A 25,804-nucleotide genomic window follows, 5' to 3' on the forward strand; every position below is an offset into this window, starting at 1 on the left:
CCACCATCTCAGAGATAATTAGTAAGGAAACAAAGCCAAAATAAACACTGCACTTGTGACACAAGCAGTTTTTGGAGTCATGCTCTCCTTCTCTCACAATTGTTTTCAGCTAAGCCCCAGCTTTCACATTAATCATAAACCAAAAGAATACTGCCTAGGAAGAATAATGGATATGGAATAAGGAGGAAAATGACTGATTAATGAAGGGGTTAGGGAAGTCAAAAGTTCCTGAGGAGCTCTGAGTGCTGTCCACAGCCAAAGAAGATAGAAGAATTCAAAGGTTTTACCAGGAAGCACTGCAGGGATGGCTGGCGATAATGAGCTTCTCACCTGGCATGAGTCCAAGTAAACGCAAAGTTTCAGCTAAATGGGGTAAGAATAATGATACCACTGTTAGGGATAGAAACGCTACATGCCTGTGAGTTTGAAAACTCAGAATACAGTATATACATCCTGCAAGGGAGTTAAAACAGCAACTAGTTACTCAGACATGTTGAGATGCTGTAAAATTGATGGAATTTCGGAGTTCTACTTTTCTGCTGCAGAGGTGATGAAGGAAAGGGAACTAACTCACCACTCTTTCAAGGTGACAGACTTATTTATTTATTTATTTGTGTAACAGAAACACAGTACACACAGTATGTGTCGTGGCAGACAGCAGAACTCAGACCACCAATGCGATCCAGATGTGCACACCTGCACACGGAGCTACACACCCCCTCCAGCGTGTGGTGGTTGTGACCTGTAAGCAGTACTCTGGGGGCACGTAAGGTGTGAAACAGTCTCTCTCATCACACCCCACTCACCCAAATAACACTTGTCTCTGCCTTCAACAAACAAAACCTCATCTTTAGGACAGCAGAAAGTAACCCAAGGAATAGGCACACGCTCACTTCTCTTTGGACTAGTGTTCTGTCACTGCCTGCTCTCCATGTCCCACTCAAACCACCCTACATCCATCAGGCATTTTCCCCATCTGCCTCTTTGAAACGTTGAGTCTGTCTTGGACTGGGGACGAACTTCTTCAATGACTGTGTCTCAGATTATCGGTCTCTCTCTTGCCCTTGCACACAGAGAAATCCAGAGGGACTAGCTTCTTCCTTGTACTTGAACACACAGATTCAAGAGTGGATGATCTGTGTCCTTTCACTGTATTCTCCTCTCCCAAAGAAAAAATATTCACAGTAACAGTCCGGCTACCTTGCATATTTTTCAGATCATCAGGGAGAAGAGTATTATGCTGCAAGAACTGGACTTGCCCAGGATTCAGAAGAAAGCCAACTTAAAAGGCTGTTCAATCAGAATTGATTACATTTACATTTTACTGTAGATAAGAAAAATCTCCTTTTATGTAATCTTTCAGGAATAAATAAAGCATGAGGAAAAAAAAAACAACCAACAACTGAAAGGGTAATAGGGTCATCCATACACTTCTGCAATGGTTGTAAAGAAACACAGATTTACCCTTGAAAAGCTACAGTTGCACCCATATTAAAAGAAAGCTTTCCATGCCAATATTTTGTGCTGTCAGACACACCACTGAAAAGAGAATATTTTAACAGAAAGTGCAGATATTATTCTGTGTCATCATCGTGGTTAAGTACACCCAATAAAACATTTTTGCAGGGGTGACAGAAGGAAAAAAAATCTGAAATATGATTATGGACCTGAAGAATGTACTGCTTAGGTAAGTACTAATAATGATCATTCCCTCACAACTGATAACCAGGTGTGTTCGGAAAAAATAAACCAGCTATTGTTCCAACAGATGTATGCATGGAACAACATTGTAGCACTGTCAAGGCTGGGGGGAGTAAGAGAAAACGGAGGAAAAAAATGGTTCAGGCAAGAGAGAAAAGCAGAAGACATGAAGAAGAAGAATATAGACGTTAAAGAAAAACAACCCCAACACAAAAAAATACCTCCCCCCAAAATGTACGTATTGGTATTGGCCTTCAGGTAACGTGTCAATATTAGTATCTACCAATACCTTTTTCTCCTCAAAGCAGTATTTTATCACTAATGCGCCTGCTGCAAACATTGTTTGATGTATAATCACTTTGCTAAGCTCTTCGATAAAATACTGTTCATTCTAGGTGGACTGAGGTGTTAACAAATTTTATGTTACAGCTACCACAGTAATCCTACAGCCAGCACAAACCTACACACCATCTCTACTGAGGCCTTACAAGGGTGAGGATAAGATGGCTGTGTATAGCCTAACAGTCCTGCTTACCCATCCCAGGTGTCTAGTCACCTTTTTACAGCAGCATCACCTCGATGGCTAATATTTGGTTAGTAGCCTATTGTATCCAACGCCTCTTCTGCCACGTGGTGGTCTGATGCTGAGTTCGGAGATGAGCAAAGCAGAGGCCTGCTGGCTGTGGCTGTATGCCAGGGATGGCGAAATAACCCTTCTCACCTTCCATTGCCTGGGTTGTCTTGCAAAGGAAAGGATGAATGCATGTGCCAGCACTCACGAGTAAGACAGGTATTTAGGATGACTGTATTTGTATACAAGACCAACCCTAACCATCCACCAGTATTTTAGAGGGTGAGTAGTGAAAAGGCAGCAAAAATAAGAATGGCTTTCACCCACAGCTGCTGTGCAACTGGAGACAGCACTGAATGTAGCAGCCAGCCCAGTTACCATCCACTGCATAATGACTTCTGCCAGCCTCCATAACCGTGTAAGAGTGCTCAGAGAAAAGTGTTTAACCCCAAGCTTTCGCAAAAGCTACATTATCTTAACCTTGTATGAGTCATTCCAAATACCAGAAAAGGTAAAGTGCTGGATCAGGAAAGCATCTGGTCTCCAGCTCTGCACTGAGACCCCTCCTGCATGGTGAAACGTTCTGCTTCACTGCTGGCTGGACAAAATGAGCAAGATTTGGCACGGAACCGAACTAGCACCAACACCTCTCTGCTGTGAACAGAGTGAAACGTGGGCCATGCAGGCTGTAGGCAGACTTTCCTCCACTGATAGGTTAGAGTACCTGCACGTTTTTCCTGTCACTAGGCATTGTGTCTTTCACGTTGTGTGTGAAGAATTGATTACTGAGGCACTACTCATTTTTAAAAACAAAAACAAAAATAAAACAAAGCAAAAAAAATAAAATAGAGAAAAGCACAAGTATAAAAACTGCCTGTCCCATTGTAAGAACCAAATATTTAAGAAATTTAAAGGACCCCATCTGAATTTTTTTCCCAAGCATTTACGTTGTTGTTGAGCAATCCACACTATCCAGCATCACTTCAATACTAGTTTATCCTATATATCAACCAAATCCCTTTTTAAAGTGTTTTGAAACCTTAAATTGCTTTACATGTGCTTTTGCTGCATAAACAATTACCATAGTCCGGGTAATTCTTAAGTATTTTTGACAGCCAGAGCAGCAAAATGTGTGTATCAATCTACTTGCTTTTACAGACTCTTTATAATCAAGAATCTGTGTTTAATTGCTGTTTAAAACTTATACTGTCAAAAAGTACAAGCTTATTGTGGTAGTCAGGGGATAGATATATAATAAATTACAATCCCTGCACAAATGCGTTTAATTTTAACTCAGTCAAATATGCTGGATAAATGACTTAATTCTTCTCACGTCCTTTCTGAGAAACTATTTATATTGTTCTACACATACCATTGACAAAACTGTTATATAATACTATTACTTAATTTCATGAGGTAAACAGTTAGACAGGACTACTCAAATAAATGCTGCTAATTCATAAAACTTGAATTTCCATGAGTTATTCTAAACAATCTTCATATTCATTTGACCTCAGGAGCAAAGGTCTGTGCTCTGAAGTATCTGCAACTCCTGCCCCCAAATAAACCAAAAGAGACATTTTTTGAGAAAAACAGTCTGGACGACAGAAAGAGAAAGCAACCAACCATATAAAAAATTCCAGCGTGGAACAAGAGATGCCATTAATTTCATTCATTTTGGGTTATGTTGGGTTTCATACAGTCCCCGGGCATGGGTAGCTGCTGCTGTATGCAAGGATGTTCAGACATCTCTGCACCACAAGCCCAAGACCAAAAGCAACAGGAGGCACATGGAAAAGACCTAATGCTGTAACTTGTACTTAGTCATGAGGTTTAGCCGGACTAACCTGGAAGCAAGGTGGGATCAGGCAGATACATGTTGCAAACAGATCCAGGATAAACAAGCGGAGCGGAGTTGGCAGTCCTGACAAGGAGATGGGGGAGGCACTAGCTGCAGCTGCCAGCTCTCTACTTTGCTTCACTAAGCTGAAAGCGGCTGAGCTTTTCGAGCAGTGTTTATTCTCAGGGCAGCAGTCTGCCCATAAATTAACATGCTACTTAGACTGTCAGTTCGCTCTTTGGCTATCTGAGCAAGCAGAGTGTAGCTCAGTTCACCGATAATGCATCTCAATTAACAACTGGAAAATCTACTGTGTATTATTGCCACTGCTGTATGAAATATTTATAATTGTTTCTAAATCAAAAGACATTGTCTACGTTTACAACGAAGCAACAGTAATACATGCTATTTGTTCTTATTAAGTACCTCCAACCTACAATTACATTGAACTCAATGTGATATCACTTCTTTAATCTAGAGGAAACAAATTGCCAACATACTTGTCACTGAACTGCATTAATCTGAGCAATATTCAAGGGGCGATGTTCACAATGTGACCAATGCTGAGCTAGTCATCATGTCTGTTGGGCGTGCCCCAGATGTTTTGACAATTATATCAACATCTCCCCAAGTGCGATGTCATAGTTAACCACTTCTCTTCTTGACACTGCTCAAAGTTTGTTCAACTTACCTGAGCAGCAGTGCTGCTGGAATGTGTTACACCCACTGCTCTTTAAGAAGCAACGTATTCATCACCGTTGCTTAAAGATCAGAAGACTGAAAGAGACCTTTACATTCATCTAGTCAGCAGAATGCAGGTAGGACATTTCACCGAGTAGAACAGCCCTACCAAAGGCTGCCTCCTTAATAGTTCATGTGAAGGAAATCATTAATAACAAAATTGGACAGTTAAAACGTTATAACAAAACCCCCAAAATTAGCATCATGAAAAACAACCCATTCATCCCATTTCCAGGGAACAAATCCCTGGCTGTCAGATGCCGTGTTGACCATTCTGTCCTCCAAGTAGCAAGTAGAAAGCTTAGCACAATTACCAGGTTAAAGCCTCGTGTTAATTCACAGATACATGGGTAGCATCTCAGGTTCACAGGCAGTAATGCTGAAACAGCAGTTTCCAGAGTCAAGAAGAAGAGGGGAGCGAAACCATGCAGCAAATGCATGGAAATCTCATCATCTCCACACAGAAAAGCTTTGTTGTGTTTTCAGAACAAGCCTCCACTGGAGCCAGTATAGCAACCACAGTTCATCAAAGGGACACCAGGTTATCTGTAACCGAGATGCTGTGGTTACAAAGTACGCTGAAAAGCATATTTTGCAGAAGTACAGAGGTCAATATGAGCTGCATGGCCCACTCTGAGCTCTGCTTCCCACCAGCCTTCATGTGCTACTTTGAAGTCCTTAGAAGTCCCTCTGCCAGGCAGCTCTGTGGCTGCAGGAACGACTGCAGAGCTTCACCTGCTGAAACTGAATCTCTTCTTCCTTCAAGCCTAGCAGTTCAAACAGAAGACACAGAAGAAAAGGTTTCTCTGAATGAAAGATATTAAAAGACATAAGGAGATCTGGGGCAACCAACACTAATCTAAGTCTCCCTCCAAGTATCAAATAGCATTAAAATTTCAAAGAGGTTTTCTACAAATTCCCTAACTCAAATTTCACAGTTTCCTCCTATCAAGTGAGTTAAGCGAGCCTGAAATAATTAATCTTTGTCATCTGAGCCATCTTTGAAGTAAATATAAACAACCAAACTCCCTGGCAGTGTGGTGTAACTGCAGAAATCAGCATGAGAGAGAAATGTACTTTACAGGCAGAGGAGATGCGTCTTCAGATTTAGACTAAAGAACCAGAGTACTCAATACATGAAAGTTATTCAAAACACTAGTTGTACATACCTAGCTACCGTGTTCAGATTTACAGAAAGGGCAGATAAGGAGGACAGTGCCAGGTAAGCAAAAGAGGGCAGACACAAATAAATTCTGGATGTACAGAGACAAGTTGAACAAGAATCTTGAAACTCAAGAGTTTTGCACTAGATCCTGAAATGAGTCCCTTGATAAGAGAAGACCACCACAAACTGCTAGCAATTGCTATTAGATATCAGGCTTCATTGCCACATAGCATTGCCATTGTCACTATGCACTAGGCTAGCACTGAGGGGTTATTTTGCCTCTTACTCAGTTCACAGAATTTCACCTTGATGTTGAGATCGTATGGGTGTGTGTAAGAAATGTTTTTTTTAAAAATCAACTCTGAGAATATTTCAATTAAACTTTTACAATCCAGAAAATATAATAAGGAGGAAAGAAAGATTGCTAAGGAGAAAGAGACTTACTTTGTCTTTGTTCGCTTACAAACTTGGGAACTTCTGACTTGCAACAGTATTTAAAAACATTAATTAATTTTATCACTGTCAGTAAGATGATATGCTTGTATCTTGCCCATACACTTGTATTAGGAATACTGTGGCCAGCAGGACTCATCTCCCTGTACTCGGCACTGGTGAGCCCACATCTCGAATACTGTGTTCAGTTTTGGGCCCCTCACTACAAGAAAGACATTGAGGTGCTGGAGTGCATCCAGAGAAGGGCAATGAAGCTGGCAAAGGGTCTAGAGCACAAGTCTCATGAGGACCAGCTGGGGGAACTGGAGTTGTTTAGCCCAGAAAAAAGCAGGCTGAGGGAAGACCTTCTCGCTCTCTACAACTGCCTGAAAGGAGGCTGTAGCGAAGTAGGAGTTGGTCTCCCAAGTAACACACGATAGGATGAGAGGAAACAGCCTCAAGTTGTGCCAGACGAGGTTTAGATTGGATATTAGGAAAAATTTCTTCACGGGAAGGGTTGTGAAGCATTGGAACAGGCTGCCCAGGGAAGCGGTTGAGTCACCATCCCTGGAGGAGTTTGAAACACCTGTAGATGTGGCTCTTAGGGACATGGTTTAGTGGTGAACTTGGCAGTGTTAGGTTTACAGTTGGACTCGGTGATCTTAAAGGTCTTTTCCAACCTAAATGATTCTATGATTTTGCTCCTATAAAGAATGGAAACACATTAATAACATGCTGAAAAAGAGTCACTAAAAATTTTATTCATAATCCAGATCAATACAACAAAAAAACATTTCTAATGGCTTCCAATTTTTTCACCAAACTAGTGCAGACACACTGGAAATATTTCTTTGCATTTGGAAATGATTCATTCATAAAGATCATCATTTCATATGACTTGACGTTTTAAAATATCCTGCATTGAATATAGAAGATCTATTACACAAAAGTTTTCTAGAGAGTAGAAAAGCATGCATAATACTGCAATAAAAATATGCATATCATCTAAAGACTTTAAGGTCTTCTTCATGGCTGCTTGGATTTTCACAGCAATGATGAATCATATCCATTCTCAAAAACCAAAAGCAGAAGATTTTCACTTAGTTGTTAGGAGCTCAGACAGGTATATTTTAATCATACCACCCAGTCCATGACACACAGTAGAACAAATCTGACCTTGTCCATCACAGAAATGTTCATCATGACCAGCCAGGGTGTGGGTTCAGTAATATTTCAGATGAAAAATACAATTCCCTAATGGAAGTATTTCAAATATGAAGGGAAAGGGCACTAAAACAGAGCGTATCATTTTCATGGTTTCTTAGTCGTTCAGATAACCTTCTCTTTTAAGCAATGATGATTCAAGTAATTTAACAGTTAACATGAAAGTAATGTTCTATACATCACTTTGAATCAAAGATGGCAAAATATAACTGTTTCTCTGTCCTCTGCTATGGTTAGCAATGGGAACTGTAGAGCCTTTAGTAAATGTCATTATAGCAAAACAGAGGATGATAGTAGCACAGATATTGTTACCACAAAGCCACACAACAGTTTTAACTTGATTGTTTCTATTTGCTCAATACATAAGTCAATTAAATGGATGTTACTGGAGTCAGGGAATATTAATACTCGTCATGTTAGAAGAATATCACTGTACAGATAGAACCAATATAATGTGGCTGCACCTGGCAACAAAACACCATCTCATGACAGCTCATGTTGTTATATCCTCATCTAGTTTATTTTCGTGGTTTCCCAATTTGATCCAAATTTGGATTTCTCTCTCCTTCTTAATTTAAAGTGCTGGCTCACTACAGACCTTTGGAAGCCATGAACTTTAAATGACTTTAAAGTCATCAACATATTTCTTAATCCTTGGCTTTTGCCATGATGAGAGAAATCTTCTATCAAGACACATCAGCAGGAAAAGTAATTATTCAAAAGGTTACTTGCAGCTTCATAAGTCTGAGAATTACCAACCTAGGATTTTGCTCTGGGAACACCTTAGTAGGTCAAAAAAGTGCATAATTTCTCCTTATCAGAAAGAATAAATATCACTTCAAAAGGTCAGTGTTAAATGTTGGTAAGATGCCTTCAGAGTTTATTGGGATAGCTTCCTCGGGACAGGCAAAGCACCAGATCCCATGATTTGCAGTGCTCACTCCAGGAATAACAGGGGCATCTCTCAAGTTCTCCCTGCTAGGAGAAAAAACAGAAGAGAAAACCCAGTCCCACTGTGGAGATTAACACACCGTGGGATCTGACTACAATATGTCTTTAGTGAGACATTCACACTCCTGCAACAGAAATAAATGCTGTTATTAATAGGGCATGTTTGGAAAAGCATAAGGTTGCACGTTTGTTTGTTTTCAGGGCAAGATTACTCATTCTCCAGTGCAGCTACTACCTCGCTCAGTTGAGTGCAATAAAATTATAGACTGGTTACCAGCAGATTTCTCTCATACAGGCACTGAATCTTAAATAGACAAAACCAGGTGCCTAAGAAGACAAATCAGAAATGCCACAGATTTTATAAAACACACTATAAAAGTGAAAAACTTGCCCCTGATGCATAAAGCATGTAAGCTGAGGATGCTCAAATTTTACTGAGATCTAACAGGGAATTTTTCTGAGCTCAGCAACATGCCAGTTCCCATTTGATCAGATTATCTAAATTTTATTTTCCTTGTGTGAATGCAGACGATGCATTACTCCTGTTCACTAAAGTCTGGGGAACAGTGAGAAATGTTGAATTTTCCAGGTAAAATTTACATAATATGCACATCTCAGTGCACCATTTTAACGTTCTGGGTTCAGTTGTAAAATGGAAGAGGAAAATAATAATCATTGGCTGCTTCAGTGGAACACTGACACAATGGAACGAGTTGTCATTGTCACCTACGCATGGCACCTATGATACCACTTGAGAGAGGAGAATCCAACAATTATACATTCATCAGGAAGAAATCCTGGGGCACTTTAGCATGAAGACAAAACAGTCATCTTGACTAATACATGTAGATTTTTGCAAATTGATCTATCATTTAAATTACTCTAGAACTGTTAACAAATTAGTCTTTCCAACAATGTAGTTATCATCTTTGCCTTTGCTAAATAAACACTACATTCAGGCCTAACAAGGGAATTTTGATTTTAGCTCTTAGAGGAGATTTAATGTATTCATGTTATTAATGATTTATAACACTTTCCCTCAGATTTCACTCATTCTGCTGCTGAAGATTCTTTTTTAAATTAATTCTTCTGTGACAGATGTCTGTGCATGACTTTAAAGAGATATTCATGCAGGGGACTGTCATCAGCATATTGGGGAAATATTTTAAATATTTAAGAGAGTATTATTAATGCAACAAAGAAGATCAGAGTAACGAATGAAGAAACACAGCACCAGAACCAAAGTCTCGTTTTTAATTATTAGAAAGAAATTCCAGTCCAAGCATTCCTGATATTTTCAGATGTTCTAGACCCAGTTTTATATAAGTTATTACATAACCCTCAGACTTATAAAAGACTGGCATTTTTACACAGTTCTGGTTTGGGTATCTTTTGACTATGGGTCTCCTGAGGAAATGCAAAGAAAAACTCCCAGTTGTTTCCACAGTACAGTAGGACTTTGGGAACTTAGTTTAAGAACCTACTCTACTCATCTATTATGTGTCCACAAGCAAGTAGCTTCTGTGTGCCAAATTTGTTCATTATTCTGATGAGTTTAAAAGTTATGAAAATGGAGACTACATAAACAATACCAGCAGAAAGATAAGTACTGGGTAAGTACTGTCCAAGGAAGGTACCAGTACCAAATCAAAACCAGAATACCATGCAAGAGCTTTTAAAAAAAAAACACCAAAAAAAAACCCCTAGACACCACTCCTTTTTAAGATCTTCTGAAACCAAATGTTGTAGAAAATTTAGAATGCAAAATAACATTTAACCAGTAGTAACTGTAGCCTAGAAAAATAACTAATATTGTAGGTTTAATTACTTCAAGTATGCCTCTGCAACCCCTTTTTTTCTTGAACTTTTTTCTTTCTGTGCTTGAATGAAAATGAAATTTAGTATAAACACATATGGAAGTAGTGGAGAAAGATACTGATGTTTGAGCCTCCCAGGGAAAGTGTTCCATCTGACTGTGTTGCCAGAATGGAATTAATATTCACCTACAAATTTGTAAGAAGTACTCTACGGCACTGCTAATGATTTCACTCTCCTTCCTGTCTGTCTGGACTTTTAATTAAAGAAAAACTTTCAAGGAACTTATTATCAGAACCTATTCTGGTTCTCTGAAATGATTGATTAGCAACACTCCACTTATTTTGTAACAGTACTAGCAATCAATGAAAGCAATTACACTCATAATAGAGTACACAGAGAAACACAAGATTTGATGACCCTTTAAAACTTCAGTTATCCTTGTAGCTAAATAATATTACTAAAACACTCCATCTATATTAATGATTTATACTGCTGACCAGTCCTATTGTGCTTAACCACTTGCTGTGCTAATTAGACAGGCTACCTGGAGTTTCTGGCTTTTCCCTCATTTTGGATTGTAGGACATTGCCTTCACGTAACAGGTTTTTGGTGGGTAATGATGGGTAGTAATGTGCCTGTAATTTTGGTTTTATCATAACATTGTTTTCATTATCTGTCCATAAAGAGTACCATGAAAACAATATTGATATTCAAATTGCACAAGAGATAAAGAACTTTTCTGGACAAGCGATATGTTTTCCACCTTCATTTGAACGTAAACAAGTGGCTACACACAACGCAGCATTGACACATATGCTCATCTGACAGATCTATAGCTTAGAACGCTTTTGTGGTGGTTTTCACCACATGGATCTCAAAAGCTTAAGCAATGTATTTGTTGCGTTCCATACATCATGAACCTGTGTCAGGACCATAGCAGAGGCACCTAAGTTCCTGCAGACGATAGATCTATGTCTGAAAAAAATAAAACTCCAACTTCATTTGTTGGAAGAGCACACCCTCCTTCTCACCAGCTCCTTCCTCTTGCCTCATACACCCAGAGGAGCTCCCAGATCACTGAACGGGAACCAGAATGGGTTTTGACTGGAAGTCTAAATTGGAGATCACAATCTGAGATTGTCAGGACTCTTTATATATATTTGAATGCCACTTCTTCATACTGTAAGCGTCAAAGGAGGAACCAGCAGTTTCAAGACACAGGGTGCGTGCAAAGTTAATGTAGTGTTTAATTAATTCCAGTCGACATAACAATGTTTGTTAATAAAATCAGAATTTCAAACTGATGCATTTGCATATTTCTTCATGACAACAAAAAAGCAAAACAATAGATTGTTTAAAGATGCATTGTTACTTGGAGTTACAGTGATGATACAGTGTTTGTGATGAGCAAACCTAGCATTATTTATAGCACTGAATGTATTAATTACTGATAACTTCCATGCCCACCTTTGTATCAGCAGAATTTCACTAAATACTATCTTACAGAATTATTTGTCAATTGTTAAATTTGTAAGTGTTTCTCAAAGTGCAGTTTGTCCTCCCATCATGACTTCAGCTACTTGACACATTTGTCTTGCTCCAAAGTTAACCTTAAAAAAATGCATAAATGCTAAAAATCCAAGCAAGAAGCATTGGGAGTTTCAAACTACCATTATGAAGAAGAAACCAAACAGACCAACTTCTAGTTTGCTAAAATCTCTGATTACAGGCAGGAAACAGCGGCATAGCAAAGCTGCTCTCAGGAAGACACAGTTACTGACAGTAAAACCAAGGAGGCTGGAATGCATACGCAGCATGTCTGAAAACACAGCATGGGCTCCAAATACCAATTCACAGCCAAGAACAGAAGAGACTAGTGAAACAAATACATTGACACGGTGTATGGATAGCATCTTTTTTTTCTTTTTTTTTTTCATGAGAGCTTTCAATTTTTTTAAAAGGCACATGCTGAGGTCCATTGTAAAATGTAGTTAGAATTGCTAAAATTCACTGATGACTTTTCCCTAACAATTAGATTTTCTTATTCATTGCATGTAACATAGGACAACTACTCCTCATGAAAAAGGACATAAATGAGCAAAACAGTGCAATAATTCCACAAGTCCATCTATGTTGAAACAACTAAACCTGAAGAAACTGAAACAGGAAATTAACCAGCTTTTAACAGCTAAGGTTACCAGAAACCTTGCATTAGCCGACAGATATCTGTAGTAAAAGCCAGAAATGCCCCCAAGCACATTTTGCTACTTCACGTACGAACCAGGAGTAATTTCGAGCTAAATGCACAACATGAATAATTATTCTGAGTTAATGCAACCATGATAATTAGAGCACTTGAAAAAGAATGGTGACTGGCACTACCAGAGCATAAAGGGGTGCTAGCAACAAACATGGTAAGTCATTATCTCTGGTGGGAGGGAGAGACACAAGTAATTACTACCTGCAGATCACTAAGGGCTTGGTTGAGATACAGTGTGAGGGAAATGGCAGTGTGTTATGAAACCGGTGTCTTTATTAAATCTGTAATTTCAGTATCCAGGGTTACACTCCAGTCCGGCTGGAGTCAGGCTCCCTGCTCCCAGGCATGCCTGTGGAAAGCACTGCCTGCACGAGGTCCTCTCGAGGAGCAGGACCGAGAGGTCAGGAACCACACAGCTGGTTTTAAGACAAATGGTTCCTCAGTCCAGTGTCAGTCATGTGCAAATTCATTAGAGTCATGATGATCTTTTGTGGTCCTCTTTTATTTGCTCTTCATAAAACAACTCTAAGGCAATCAAACCAGTGACTACGCCGTTAAAGTACAGCCTGGTTCCTCCAGGAATTACTTCAAAATAAGTGAAAAAACCTTAATGTAGCATGTCTTTTGGTTGTTGTCAATCACCTAGCAACAGAGTGACAGAGTACTCCATTAAATATACATGTTAAAACTCTTGGAGTACAGAGAATACTAAAGATGTTTACAGCCAGACTCGGTTTTCATGGTGGTTTAATTTATACGTAAAGAACAGGCTCTGCACCTCCCACCCAGCAGTGTTTCAAAAGCAGGACCCCACCTACGCTTTCATTTTTGGCCTCTTCTGAGGGGGAATGGTTTGGTAAGAGCAAACTGCGTGGGAGTACTGCTCTCCCCAGCTCGGGATGGGTTAATGTCTCCGTTTTTGGTCTACTTACAAGTAGCATTTTATCAGCCCAAGAAAACAACTTTTTATGTAATTTTTCCCCTAGCTACACAATCTCAGTAACCACCAAAGGTCCTTAAAGATTTCTGACGGGGAGAAGACACTTAAAAAAATAGCTTTCTAACTGACTGTAGCAACACGGTTACTGGTGGATCTTTGCAAACAGCTCTAACAAGTTGAAACATATCTATATATATTTTATTACAGTCTTCTGAGTCCAAAGCTACCTGATGGCTCTGTTTTATGAGAGCTATTAAGTATTAGGTACATTACAGCCTCTGGTGTCTAAGTCACTTGGAGCAGGGGGGGGAACAGTTAATTTTTCTTAGGTCTCCTTGACCTTCATTAGAAAGTTTCCCCAAATATCTACGTGCTGCAGACTCTCAAAGCCTAGCTTAGTAAGACTGGCTACTATGCCTACAGGAACTGCCATAAATAACCACGAAAATTCTTTCCCTAATCACAATCCTGCGAGGAAATAGCAAGAGGCCATCGTGTGATCTCACACCATCAAACAGGCACTATTTTTAACAGAGAGCTTGACTTCTCAAGAGCGATTTCACTGGTCCTTTTGAAATAAGTGAAAAAATTAAATAAAAGCATGCCATCTTAACTGTAAATTGGTATTTTCTTTCAAAATAAGGTATTTTGATAATCAACAACATTGGCCTCAAATTTTAGGCTGGCAATGAAAATTACTGAAATTGCAAACTCATTAAGTGGACCTGGAATTAATCACCAAGCTTGAAGTTGCAAAAAGCACACAGACAAACACATCTCTTTAGAAAACAAAACAAAACCCCACAAGCCTCCACAATAACTTTGAATGACTGCAAGTGATGAGACATTAGAGTTTTACTTTAGAGGTGAATAAGATCATCTATCAGAAGAATTTCCTAAAGACAAACTGAAGCTTAGTCAGCTTTGGCCATTACCAGCCTCACAGATTGAGGGCATTTGGCACAGAGGACTTCTGGGCATTTGCTTAACCCAAACAAATCGGTGATGTGGGTCACAGACCACACAAGGAACATATTCCCTCATTTAAAATTTTTCATTTTTTTTCTTCAGAAAATGAAAAATAACAGACAGGTGGCGTTTTGGGTTTTTTCCCTTCTTCTTCTCTACATTTATAGTCTTCCCTGCTGTGCTTGGTCACATATGTGAAAAACAGCACTGAAGAACCAAATAATCAAAAATTCATTTAAAATATGTTTTCAGCTAGGAAGGTTATATTTTCCCTGATACAGTCCTCAGGTGGCCTCATTTTATCTTTATGAAAAAAGAAACACCTAAAAAACCACATGTATTACATTCAGTCAGAAACTCTGCTACCTTTTATCATTGTTTTCTAACAGGATTATGATGCTCCCAGCACCATAGCTATTATGAGCTCTGATAAGGTTACAGCAGATATCCAGAATTGCATTGCCCATTGTTCATAAAAATGAGTCTGAGCTTCACACAGCAGAAGGCTGAACAGTGCAGAGCACAGAACAGTTTTGACCAGAAAAGAAACAGACATAGGGGAGCAGAAAACAGGAGGGTCGAGGCAGCTTCATGAAAGGTTCACGAGACTCATGTGCTTCATCTCAACAGACTAGTACAAGTAAAGAATGGAACACAAAAAAAAGCAATGTAAGATACTTATAAAGTGCTTTGAGATTTAACCTAAGCACATTGATTGATGCAAGCAGCAACTCAATTTCTATTTTCTGTGGGAACCTGCTGCCCTAATAACATTGGAAACATGAACCAGATCATAGACTCTTAGACTCTAGTATGAAATTAATTCATTCTGTTCTTTTTTTTTTTTTTTCCCCTGATCCTGCAGGGGCAGGAAATTACTTGGATAAAGTTAGAGGACGCAGTCAAACCTCAGCAATTCACTGTGATTGTTTTTAGCATTTATAGTAACATGCTTTTTTGAGTGGGCTGCAGATAGAAACAGAAACTCGCATAGAAACCCAAACTTATATTTACTTACTCCATTTTTTCCTTAGATCACAGAAGTGCTGAATCCCACCTGCAAGACTTTTCTGGCAGCTTTATTTCTGTCCTGACTCAAGGTTGAGTGAGATCCAGATGAAATCTATCTAGGTGCCAAAATAGACTGTTCTTTCCCATTCCAAATTCAAGTCTTCATAAACTACTGACATTCCTATCTGTGGTTGTGCTCCTTCTAACGTGCCTTCACAAGAAAACCGGCAAAATGGGAGAGGGCATAGGTAGGGAAGGAGAAAGAGGAAGTATTGGTTAAAAACATGACAAATTCAGTACACTGACTTCCTGAAACTTTTTAAAAATGTCTTAAGATTGCATGATTTTATAAGCTTCTATAATTAGAAATTCAAAAAAGTTTAACCTTAACCTAAATGAGCTGTTTCTTTAAATTTGGATATTCTCAATTTTTCTTTCAGGTTATGTGATGCCCATTTTTGATTAAAATAGTATAAATTCTAGTGAAAAAAAAGCACTTGACATCATCAAGGCATATGTAGTACAGGGAAACATAAGAAGAATAATGTTCTAAAATGGTTCTTAGCAAGACAGATACAATTTACACCATACAATTTAGACAACTTTACAGATTATTGTACCTTGCTTGATTCTGTCTTTGAGACATAGTGACCTTAGCATATGTGGATTAATTTAGCAGAATATGGGAACTTTGATAGCACTCAGTGAGAGACAGAAAGAGACCCACCTCTTACAGAGCTGAGTCTATCCACTGATCCAAGATCCTACCATGCCAGTTCAACGCACTGATTTTTAGACAGGTGAAACATTTGAATTGTACCACGAGGGTAATGTAGAAGTCATAATTGACTAATTGACTTCAGATCTGCTGATGTCCGATGCTGTGTAGGTCAGTCCGCTGGATAGAGCTGATGGCCTAAAGGACAGAAGTCCTTACTTGCGATGAGTCATTGTGGAGAGCTCATTCTCATGTGAATAGAAAGGTATTTGCACCAACTGAAGTAAAAGAAAGTAACATTGAAGGAATTAGGAGATATTAGTATTTCCTTTCTCCCTGTACCCTTTAAAAGATCATGATCAAATGATGAAAACACTGCAGTGAGACTTATCCTTTCTTTACACAGATCTTCTTTCACGCTAGGAGGCGGCAATGTTTTGTAAAGACAAAGTCTGACTGCTGCTCTGCCCCTAAGGCTTGTGGAGGGTAACAGAAGATATAATTTCCGTGACATTGACCTCTGTCAGGGATTATTGCATCATATTAAAAAGTTTTTTTTTTTTTAAAAAAAAGTACATTAAACTATTTAAAATGCGTACTTATCCAGTTTATAATACTTTATTTGTTATACCACTGAATTCTTCCATGTTATAAAGCATTTTAATTTATCAAGGTGACTCGTTTTTTACAAGTAGCACAGCCGAACAGACTAGAATACAAATAACCATTAGGAGTGTGGTGCTTGTAGGGAATAAGCCTTAGAGAAGACAGTATGTAAGTTTCTGTGTCTGAAGTTGCTCGTTTACCTCTCTCTCTCGTGCCTCCGCTCCTCCCCCATTTTACTCCGTTTCATATTCTCTAATTATGGATGCTCTTGTCAACATTTAAAGAGCTGTTATCTGTAATTATTGATGACAGCTGCAAGGTGTGTTGAACTCCTCTGAAATAAACTAATTAAGAACAATTCTAGTGACTAGAAAGCATAAAATTCAGCACAGGCTTCTCTGAACCCAACACTAATAGAAAGCTTATGTAACTTTCCCCATCCGTTATTACTGCTCTCCTGCTTTAATTAAAGGACCCATAAATGACTGAAGAAGACATACGTCAGTGGAACTGCAATTTTCTTTTTGGAGGATGGACATAATTGCAAGCCAACAGGAAGACTGTAATGAACGTAAGGAGAAGGAAAAAGAAAAATAAAGCAATACTGTACCATGATTGAAAATCACACCAATTTACATAACCAGGTCTAGCACTAGCTCAAGTATTCCAGAAAGACAAATAACTGAATTCTTAACCACCAACTGCTACAAAGTCTGATGTCCAGTCAGCACCTTATTTACATGTAGACAGAATTAATCAAAACACTATAAAGCACACATGGACATGGAGCAGACAATCTTGCTCTCCTCTGCATTAAATACAGTATATGCACTGTTAACAACTTTACTGATAAGATGCTTGTAAGAGCCTCCTTATTTGCTAGACAATTTAGCGATATCACTATAGAGCTACCTGAGATGTCTGGCAAACAAGTGGGGCTTTGCAATCCAAGGTAATGGTGCTTATCCCTAGAAACATTCAAAGCAGCAGCTGCCCTGAAAAAAACAATGTGGTGTGGTGCTGTTGCATGTCTCTAGGTCCTGTGTGGAAATGGATGCTACACTATACTGGTACTGTTGCTGCTGGATTGACAAGGTCCCCAAAAGCACTTCAGATGAAAGAAATACGGACAGATTTGAAACATGAAGCCCCAAAAGAGAATGACACCGCTCCAGATGAAAGCAGCCGAGACCAATCAGACTGAAACAACCACCTACCAAACTGGGTAACATCCCCTTGCATGGATTCTCTTAAAGATAGTGGTTTTATTACTTGTTTCTGAGAACACTACTCTTAAAAGCTATCAACCACAAACAGGTGGTTTTCACATACTGGGAAGAAAACAAAACCCAAAACCTCGAAATCACTTCAGCTATACATTCAACATAGCAGAGTCACCTTACCTTCAATACCAAGGTTAAGTTACTAGTTAGCGGGAGCTACCTAGAACATTCTGAAGGTAAATGCATTGGGGTAGAGATGAAACCAACATGCCGAAGTCACTAATAATGGCTATTCAGGCCACAAAGCAGATGAAAGAATTAAACACCTGCGCTGTGTTCCTAGGAAAGAGTCTACCGTAATACTGAGGTGTGCTCCATTAGCCTTGGTAAGGAGAGCAAAAGGAGCATTTTGCAGTAGAGTAGGGAGGACTTTCTGTTCCACCCGAGATTAACACCAAGTCATGGTGCAGGAAAAAGCTGAAGTCAGGCTTAAGTCTAGGATGTGTATGTCAAACACCAGTGTAACTTTGGGGTGTATCTGTTGTGGTTTTAATTAAGGCCAGTATTGGGGACAAAACTGAAGCATGTGGATTTTTTTGTCCAACTGAAACTATGCAGGAAATCATCACAAGAGTACCTATAATTGATATGGTGTATGGGATCATCCAGCTAAACAGGTTTTGGAGCACAAAGGCGAAACGCAGGGAGTTGTCATTCAACTCTGCTTCCGTCTTGCCTTGACGTATCCTTATCTACGCAGAGATGACTGGGGGGAGCTGCGGACATGGCTGAGCCCGAGCTTGCCTGAACACTGCGTCATACTAAGAACTGAAACCCAGATGGAGCCTTGAATAATCCCTTAAACAAAATGCCCTGAGTCCCATCCCACCACCATTCAGTAACTTTGTGCACTAGACATCACAAAATTAGCAGTACAGATTAAGGTCACACCACCAGAGATACACATTCCAGATAGTATAATCCACTCAGGCATAATCCTGCCCACCCATCAAATCAGGAAATAAAAAACGTCAGGTTTGGGGAGCAAAATGAGGAGTCTTTTCCAACGACACAGCTGGCCCATAAGAGAGTCTTCCCCCCTTGTCCAGGACACTGTACAAGGTAATTTCCCAGGGATTCCCAGGCCTTACCTGAGAGAGAGGGTAGGTGATTAAGAAACGTAAGTATAGTATTTGACATTCTTTAAGATCATGATTAGTGCACTCTTTTAAGGTATTAATACGTAGTGCGCTTGTGGTTTGCGGTAGTACCTTCCGGACACCACATGTGGGTTGTAACAGTGTATCCTGTGAACTGCTTTTCGAATTGCAATAGTGAATTCTCTGTTGTATCCATAAAACCTGCAATAGTGGCGCATTAGACCTGTGAGTGAAATTCAAATAAACTGTTAGTCTGAACCTTACAGTGAAGTCTCTTTCTCTCCACCACGTATGGTTCTTGGGTTATTCTTTCATCCTTAGTGAACTGATGTTCTTTGGTAGACTAAATTCTAACCTGTGAAATCACAACAGGTTTCAACAGTACCAACTTGCCTTGATGGAATATTTTCGCTTTCCACTTCCAAAGTGGAGGAAAAAAAAAAGCTTATTAGCAGTCTGTTCCCTCCTTGCAGGGCAATGCTTTAAGTTTTCAGATAATCTATGGGGCTGAGAAAGAAAAGAACCTATTGTGAATTTTCAAGATCATGTCACCTACAGTAAATATCATATTCCTAAATGGATGTACTGATAATTGCATTCCTAGACTCAAAGTTAGTTCCACACAGTTACTTTCTCTTAATACACATATTTTTATGGCATTATCTACATTATAGACAGGAAAGACATATGTAGAAAACTCATTATTTTTTTTTTTTGGTATAGCATGTGCATGCATAAACATACACAGCTGTAATCAATCTGTCTTTCTCATAAAATTTCTTAAGAGAAAGTAATAGAAGACACCTTTATATATTTTTCACAAAGTTGCTTGGTAAACAGAAGCTGGGCAGTACAGGCAATGATTAGGTCCTACTTATATACTGAAATAACTGCTGTGAAAAAGGTAAATATTAAGTAGTTGAGGACATTTTTCCAATCATTTCTATTGGATGGCCTCTCTGAGGTGGTGAACATCAAACTTGTTCTGTTTCCCATCTATTCATGTAATTTATGCAAGATCCTTGTTGACATACTTCAGAATTGTGTTTCTCTGCCTGAATCAAAGCATGGCTGATAGTACAGCTGTGAAGAAACACATTTGTGGAGAATTAGACTCAATATTACAACATGTAGAATTTATCTTCAAACTGCCAAACTCATCTGCAGCCCCAAAAGGCTCTTTAATGGCTTTATCTACTCACAAATTCAGGGCAGTGATGTACCTCCCAGTTTTGGGACAAAAAAACCCCACACACAACACCAAAAAACCCAAACCAACCCATCCTGTAAGATAAATGATTTTGTCATTCTGAGCAAGGAGACTCAAGATTAGATAGCTTGAATACTTCAGAAAGTATCAACATAGAACAAGTCTGAATGAGGAAAAAAACATACTGAGCACATAAAATGTTGGCCACATTGGTGAAATTTCCAGGTGTTCGCATGACTATCAGTGATTAAGAGCATACTTTCTTCAGGAAAACATACAGCCACAGCTGCTCTCTCAGTTCTGGACACAGGTACAAAATGAGGAATTCACTCTTATCTCTTTCCCTGCTGCCATGATGCTGGTCCTCATGAGAATGAATCTACATGAAGAACAGTTTGGCTACAGTGACAGCCTTTGGTGCAGTGTAATACCTCTCACATGAAAAAGTTCCCCCTAAAGAATTAATGCTTACCACTTTACGTGTAATTTATGAGTAACTTATATAAAAATGACCATATAAATAAGGTGAGAAGAGCTAAAGTTCAAGAGTTTTTTTCCTGTATAGCAAAAAACAATAACGACAAGATGTAAATAAATGGAACTGGCTTCCATCTTCCAGTTGTTTTAATGGGACCATGAGGACTTAAGACAAAAAACCCGCAAATGTTAATTTTAATAGCAAACCAGCTAGATTCTTAGAAATTAGACAGTCTAAGGCAATATAAATGAAGACTGACAGGCACATAGAAGGACATATCAAAGAGTTGTATTGGTTTAATTTTCTTCAGAATTAAAATAGAAATATATGCATCTTTGTAAGAACTACATACATTTTATTTAGATAAAGGCGTGCAATGAGAAAAGTATGATTCTCTGCCATTGCTGAGAAAAAAAGAGAGGGACAATATTAACAGTTACATTCATTTCATAATTTTCTGCCTACAGCAATTAAAACAGCTTGCTTATTAGCAGTATAATGAATCAGTACACTGATTTTAAGTAGCCTGCAAATGTTTCAGTCGTTGATTCTGAACTAATTGAAGCTTCTGTCTTCTGAAGTTCTTCGCTGCTGTGGTACCTGATCAAGCAGTTCAGAGTTTGGCATAATCTTTCAAGATCATTTCCAATTTCTGGCTCAGCATGATGTTCCCCTTCACTTTTAATTTACCAGAAAAGAATGCCTACAAAAAGCAGAGGAAATTAAAAAAAGAAATGTATTCAACTGTTCACCCACAATCCAAAGAGTTGCTAGAACCAAACAAGGTAAGCGTGGTTGTTTAGTGCTCAGGAGAAAGCCTTCAGTGTGCAATGTCCATTGCTAATTAAGAGAAAACCATCCGAGTGCAATTTTATTAGCATCCAGAATCACAGTTTTCTATCTAGAGTGCAGGCAAGGCCAAGTCTACCACTCAGGGAAAACAAAACAAAACAACTTCAGTGGCCTCCATTTCTTTTCTATGTATAGCACAGAGCACTCCTCCTGGTGTAAGATGAACTTCTTCACAGAGCTAATGGCAAAACTTCACCAAGGCACAAAAATAAAGCTCTCAGTCCTCCCCTCCCTATGCTACAGATATCCATGTATCGTTATACGGAATCAGAAAGTGGAATGAAAAGGACATTTAAGGAAAATTAAAGGCCTAATGAAAAGGTCAGCAACTACTCACTCAAATTCATAACAAATCCAAATGGGAACTTACACGATACATGTACAAAGAAATGCACTGACTTTATACATAGCATATTACAACAAACAGGAACTAAACAAGATTTCGTTGCTTTTGCAGAATCATGTATCATCCAATATTTTCACTGAAATGCTCATGTATCACATTGTTATTGTCCCTGTTTCAAAGAGCTGTATACCCTGTTTCAATCTGGTTCAGTATTTTTTTTTAAACTAGTTTTGCTTCGCTGTGGCTTGGCAATTTGAAAGCTCTTTGAAAGTTCTGAAACAATGTGCTTTTGCATAGTTCCATTAACTTGAAATACATTCAAATAAGAAATAGAGAGAGCCACCAGAAAAGGATTTGAATAGATGCTTTGAGCTTCTTTAGATGAAAAATTTCACGGAAACTCAAAGGAAATACTAGTGCCTAAGAACAGATAATGTTCCTGAATTGCAATCACTGTTCTTTAGCATTCTGAAGATTACACGTCAACATCTTGTTTGTTTATGCTTTATGTCTGCTATATACAGAGGGTCACAAAGGATTTTACTCATGTGGTATGTAGGACTTAAACATTTGACATCATCGTTAGTCTCCAATTTTACAATGAAATTCTCCAACAACTACTGCTTGGGATCAAAGAAAATGAACTGTTCGATATATGATGTGCTTAATTAAAGTCTTCATTTGCTCAAGCTTTAATCTGTAAGCTGACATATTAAATTTGTGACAGTTTAATTTACTTTTACACATGGCATTTTTATTAGCAAAATTAGTAGTTTTAAGCACTTGATTACTCCAAGAAGCTAAAAGTGCAGCTCAAGATTACTTATCTTTTTAGAATGTTTCTTTCCCTTAAAAATCTACCTAGTTTGCATCAATTTTGACCAGTTTCAATGGATCTACACCCATGCGTTGTCTGAGACTTCTCTTTGCTGCAGTAGTAGCAGTAAATGAGAATACTGCAACAAAAACCAAATTCCTGCAACATGACCAACCAAAACAGCCTGAATGATCAAACTGACAAAAACCTAACCTTGCAAATGTGACGTGCCAGGGAACAAACAAACTACTAACTTTGTACTGCCAGGCTTTATGCCATTTGAGGTATCTTTGTCTCAAGATGACAAAAGTGGCATAAATTCCTCATCATGTCCTCCAACTCAGTATAAAGTAGTGATGTGCTTATACCCCACCTGGGTATACTCTGGTTTACACTGTCAAAACATCTACCATTGTGGATTGTATGTGGATTGTGGATGTAGCATGTGGGTGCAGCAGAGAGCTACAAAGATGATTAGGGGACTGGAACACCTCTCTTATGAGGAAAGGCTGAGGGATTTGGGTCTCTTCAGTCTGGAAAAAAGACGTCTGAAGGGTGACCTTATCAACACTTATAAATACTTAAAGGGTGGGTGTCAGGAGGATGGGGCCAGGCTCTTTTCAGTGGTGCCCGGGGACAGGACAAGAGGCAATGGGCACAAACTTGAACATAGGAAGTTCCACCTAAACATGAGGAGGAACTTCTTTACCCTGAGGGTGGCAGAGCACTGGAACAGGCTGCCCAGAGAGGTGGTGGAGTCTCCAACTCTGGAGACATTCAAAACCCACCTGGATGTGTTCCTGTGTAACCTGCTCTAGGTGACCCTGCTCTGGCAGGGGGGTTGGACTAGATGATCTCCAGAGGTCCCTTCCAACCCTGTGATTCTATGACTCTATGATTCTATGATTTCAGAATGCATACAGTCATGAACCAGAACTTGATTCAAGGCAAATAATATGTCCCCATTCAAGTGCGTATGTCTGTGAGGCACAGGATATACCTTCTGGGGGTTGGTCTTTTGTTGTACCACATCCATGAAATCCTCATCCGAGAGAGTGAAGGTGGTATCAGCAGAATTTCTTGCGGGTCCTTGATAAACTGATCCAGAGCCATTCTTTAAGTCAATTGCTGCAAAGAACCAGCAAAGATTTTTTCAAAATAAAGATAAAATTTTCAGCCTAAAGAACACTATTCTCCCCATCTCTTATTATGAAGCATCCAGTCCACGCATAAATCTTGAGCTAACAGTCACCTGGAAAATGAAAGGGTTTTAATTCTTGTTCTTTAATGAAAGAAAATAATTGAGACTAGAATAGAAAAAAAGTTGTTTCTGTACTAAGGGGGAAGGGGCTTACAGCAAGGACTGACATTTGAAAATTCTTGCATAGATGGCAAAACCCATTTTTAAATAACACTTAAGATTCGCAAGATATTAATTTTTGCAATTATCGCAAAAACGCTAAAGCTACTAAAAAAAGCTTTAATGTTTTAGAGCACTCGTATATTCAGAAAAGGCACATGTGGTGGTGTTCAAACATGCTGCTGCCATTTTCCCCGTTCTGCCCCACAGGCAATAAAGCCTGTTCTGCTTCATGCAGAGAACAGTTAAAGCCTTGCCAAATTATCTGTCTGTCTCTTATGGAAAGCCAAAAATTCCTCAAAGTGTGTGGAGCTTCCGAGTGTTCTTTTCCCACACCAAATCCAGTTGGCGGCTGGTCACGAGTGGTGTTCCCCGGGGCTCAGTATTGGGGCCAGTTCTCTTTAATATCTTTATCAATGATCTGGATGAGGGGATTGAGTGCACCCTCAGTGAGTTTGCAGATGACACCAAGTTGGGTGGGAGTGTCGACCTGCTTGAGGGTAGGATGGCTCTCCAGGGGATCTGGACAGGCTGGATTGATGGGCCAAGGCCAATGGCATGATGTCCAACAAGGCCAAGTGCCTGGTCCTGCACCTGGGTCACAACAACCCCATGCAGCATTACAAGCTTTGGGAGGAGTGACTGGAGAGCTGCCTGGCAGAAAAAGCTGTCTGGGGGTGTTGGTTGACAGACGTCTGAATATGAGCCAGCAGCGTGCCCAGGTGGCCAAGAAGGCCAACAGCATCCTGGTATCAGAAATAGTGTGGCCAGCAGGACTAGGGAAGTCCCCCTACACTTAGCACTGGAGAGGCCACACCTCGAGTACTGTGTCCAGTTTTGGGCCCCTCACCAAAAAAAAAAAAAAAAAAAAAAAAAAAAGACAGTGAGGTGCTGGAGCGGGTCCAGAGAAAGGCAACGAAGCTGGTGAAGGGCCTGGAGCACAAATCTTATGAAAAGAGCAGCTGAGGGAACCGGGATTGTTTAGCCAGAGAAAAGGAGGCTGAGGGGAGACCTTATCGCTCTCTACAGCTACCTGAAAGGAGGATGGAGAGAGGTGGGGGTCAGTCTCTGCTCCCAGGTAACAAGCAGTAGGACAAGAGGAAAAGGCCTCAAGTTGCACCAGGGGAGTTTAGACTGGATATTATGAAAAACTTTTACACTGAAAGGCTTCTCAAGCATTGGAACAGGCTGCCCAGGGAAGTGGTTGAGTCACCATCCCTGGAGGTATTTAAAAGACGGGTAGACAGAGATATGGTTAATAAACCATATAATAAATAGATGGCTTTTGTCAGAGTTAGGTCGATGGTTGGACTAGATGATCTGAAAGGTCCCTTCCAACCTCAGTGATTCTATGATTCTATGAAATGACTTGCCAAAATAATCCATTACAAGGCTAAGACTATGAGGTATT

The 25,804-nt window shown here is 39.4% G+C and overlaps 1 protein-coding gene across 1 annotated transcript in view; it reads right to left on the reverse strand.

Annotated features, from left to right (window-relative positions):
* Window positions 1-21,290: 21,290 nt before the first annotated feature.
* Window positions 21,291-25,804, reverse strand: part of HSD17B4 (hydroxysteroid 17-beta dehydrogenase 4) — a 65,792-nt gene continuing 61,278 nt past the window's right edge. The window contains exons 23-24 of the mRNA XM_074569175.1: window positions 24,034-24,161; window positions 21,291-21,721 (exon numbers count right to left, since the gene is read on the reverse strand). Coding sequence (XP_074425276.1) covers window positions 21,632-21,721; window positions 24,034-24,161 — 218 coding nt within the window. The 3' untranslated portion in view covers window positions 21,291-21,631. The remainder of the gene's footprint in view (window positions 21,722-24,033; window positions 24,162-25,804) is intronic.

This window comes from Larus michahellis, chromosome Z (assembly GCF_964199755.1).
Source record: "Larus michahellis chromosome Z, bLarMic1.1, whole genome shotgun sequence".
NCBI classification, from domain to species: Eukaryota; Metazoa; Chordata; class Aves; order Charadriiformes; family Laridae; genus Larus; species Larus michahellis.